Below are 2,694 nucleotides of genomic sequence, written 5' to 3'. Positions count from 1 at the left end.
AAAAAAAAAAAAAAAAAAAAAAAAGAATTACCCTCGAATGATAGAAAGAATTAGATTTAATCAAATTATTTCTTCCAATGATCTTGTTTGTATGATCTGTAAAAAGGATATCAGACCTTGGCAATAGTGTCAGATGATTTATAGATGTTTGGCAAAGAGATGAAAACTGATTGGTCAATGGGTTTCTTAAAGAACCGTCCAGGAATGATTTGGGTCCAATCAGCGTATCCGTCAGGGAGGTGACCCCGACCACGTCACCTGGTAATCCTGGACCTGGATTACTCACGACGGCTACTGTTGCGGCACCAACGCCTCCGGCGGAACCTACCACCACCACTACTACGCCTAGCCCCTCTGGACACCATTCACATTTTCAAGGTATCGATTCGCTTCAACCAAATCTTTAAATTAACATTATAAAACTAACGAAAATTGTTCTTTTAACCCTTTAAATCGCTAATAAACAGGGAATAAATAAAAAGTCATATAGTTTTAGATTTTAAACTTTCACGATGATTAGACGATCACGGTGATGGCACATTGGTGGTTCTTCGGGTTTCGATCGTATTTTCGAATGCTTCAGTTCACTTCCTCAGAGTCCCGAAGAAGTTGAGTTTGGTGGACATTCCAAATTACTTCTTCAAGGTACACCTAAAAAGGTGTACCTTAAAGTGCAACGTACTATTAAAGATACGATCGAAATTCGATCAACCAAAAATATGTCAATTATATAATAATATAATAAAGAGTTCGGATTTAACAACAAATTCCATTATAACAGTATGAAAAGAGCAACATGCCGAGAAATCGTGTCGAAAAGAAGATATCTTCTCTGTTAGCGATTTGATCTGTTTTACACAAGTCGAGGATTACAACTGCCTATTAAAATATACTTGCGGAACTCAAATATCATCTCTTATCTTAAACTTCGATCTCCAATTTAAATCTTATGCCTGAACTTCAATCTCTAATTTATCTCGATAAATTAACAAAAAATGAAGAATTCATAGAACTGATATAATCACTTTAATGATAGGTCTTCATCTTCTGGGGGCCACTGGGTCTATCTTCGGATCGATATTCGCTCCGTTGCTGCCACAATCCTCTTGGCTCTACAATCCACTCTACCACACGCAGCAGTACGTCTTAGAGCCGGAATGGCATGCTCTAGCGTTAAGAATGGCCCAGCAACGGCTCCAGAGACCTGACCAGGCGCGAGTGGAAGAAATGAGGAAACTTCGTGGCAGCAGTAGCAGTCCAGAATCCGCGTTGAAGGAAGAAAAACGTCGAGACGACGATCAAGATGTTCTTCGTAGATCAGGTCTGGACAGTCCTGACGGAAGCATAGAAGTGGACGATAGGAACGAGAATGATGCAAACAGAGATCGCGTGAGGAGCGACGAGTCTCTTCCGGAACAGGATTCTCCAAGGATCTCTCCCATTAGAAGCGACCTGGAAGACACTACTGACGTCACATTTCAAGATGCCTCCGTTCACCTAAGACCTAGTATAGAAAATTCGAACGATCAAGAGATCACGAACGATGAGATTCCTCGCAGAGATCTGAAGATCCGTCTGGAAGGCACTGTGGATCTCAGTACAAAGAAAGGACAGGATAAAGAGAACGTAGGACAAGATCTTACCACCAGGAAGAAAGAAGACGATACCGACGTGGAGAGGGAAGGCGTGCGAAGCAGAAGAGAGAGAAGCCCTAAGCCTAGACAAGTCTGGAGACCGTATTAAACGAGGATATTCTTCATTCGATAGATAAATATCGAAATTTTACGTGATGGTCTTGTTGTAAATTTCAACCAGATCTGCCTCGATTAATTTAGGGTCTGTTTTAATATTAGACAGTCGTACGGCCAGGTGATTATAAGAGAGATTTGTATCGATGTAGATGAGCCTGAACAAGGTTCGTGGAAAGCTCAGAGCCTGGTCCTGGAACCAGGAATTATCATGGACTCGAGGACTAACCAGGGTTTACGTTCGTATAGTATGTAAATATATAAGCGGCGTCCAATTATTATTTAGGTTACTATTTCGCGTACGTGTGAAACGCTACCCATTGTCATTTCGAGTGAGATTAACCGATTTTTTCGAACGATCTTTATCACACCAGTCCTGATTTTCGTTTCAATGGACACAAGGTTGATAGAATCTCGCGAAACTTCAACTCCGACGAGTTAGGTTATTATCAAGGTCTGTGTGTGATAGGTATCGTTCGATTTTTTCTCGTCGCGGTAACTGTGAATCCGTGACATTGTAAATATCACTGACTTAAAGAGTCCAGGCCAGAGTCACGTGCCTCTAGGCTACCCCATCTCCTTTTTGTTTTTTCGCCTCTTTTTATGAGAGACATTAATCGACCGTCAGAAAGTGTACGTAACGAAGATCAAGTACGAGTCGATGTGACTGGCCTCGACGATGAGTTTCTTTCACTGTTTAAGTACATCATCAAATAAAGTAATATCATCCGTTCCATGAATGACCATCTTCTTACGCAGCATTCTCTTCGACACCAGCCTGGCCTGGTCTTCAAATAGTAAGTACCGCTTTCATCTGTTAAGCTCTGATATTTTACGTAATAACTCGTTGATTTTACAAGATACATTTTTTAGATTTGATATTCTCCTTAAATATTTTCTTGTTTCGGCCAAGGTTTGGAACATAGGAAATCTATTTACTTTTTAG

General features: G+C 40.7%; 1 protein-coding gene across 1 annotated transcript in view; it reads left to right on the top strand.

The window, feature by feature from the left end:
* LOC100747806 overlaps nt 1–2,484 on the top strand; it is a 32,119-nt gene extending 29,635 nt beyond the window's left edge. Inside the window, exons 6-7 of the mRNA XM_003488846.4 lie at nt 193–378; nt 1,037–2,484. Of these exons, the coding sequence (XP_003488894.1) occupies nt 193–378; nt 1,037–1,743 (893 nt within the window). The 3' untranslated portion in view covers nt 1,744–2,484. The remainder of the gene's footprint in view (nt 1–192; nt 379–1,036) is intronic.
* The last annotated feature ends 210 nt before the right edge of the window (nt 2,485–2,694 follow it).

This window comes from Bombus impatiens, unplaced genomic scaffold (assembly GCF_000188095.3).
Source record: "Bombus impatiens unplaced genomic scaffold, BIMP_2.2 scf_0268, whole genome shotgun sequence".
Taxonomy (NCBI): Eukaryota; Metazoa; Arthropoda; class Insecta; order Hymenoptera; family Apidae; genus Bombus; species Bombus impatiens.
The sequence above is the reverse complement of the archived record's forward strand: the minus strand, read 5'-3'. Positions and strand labels throughout refer to the sequence as shown.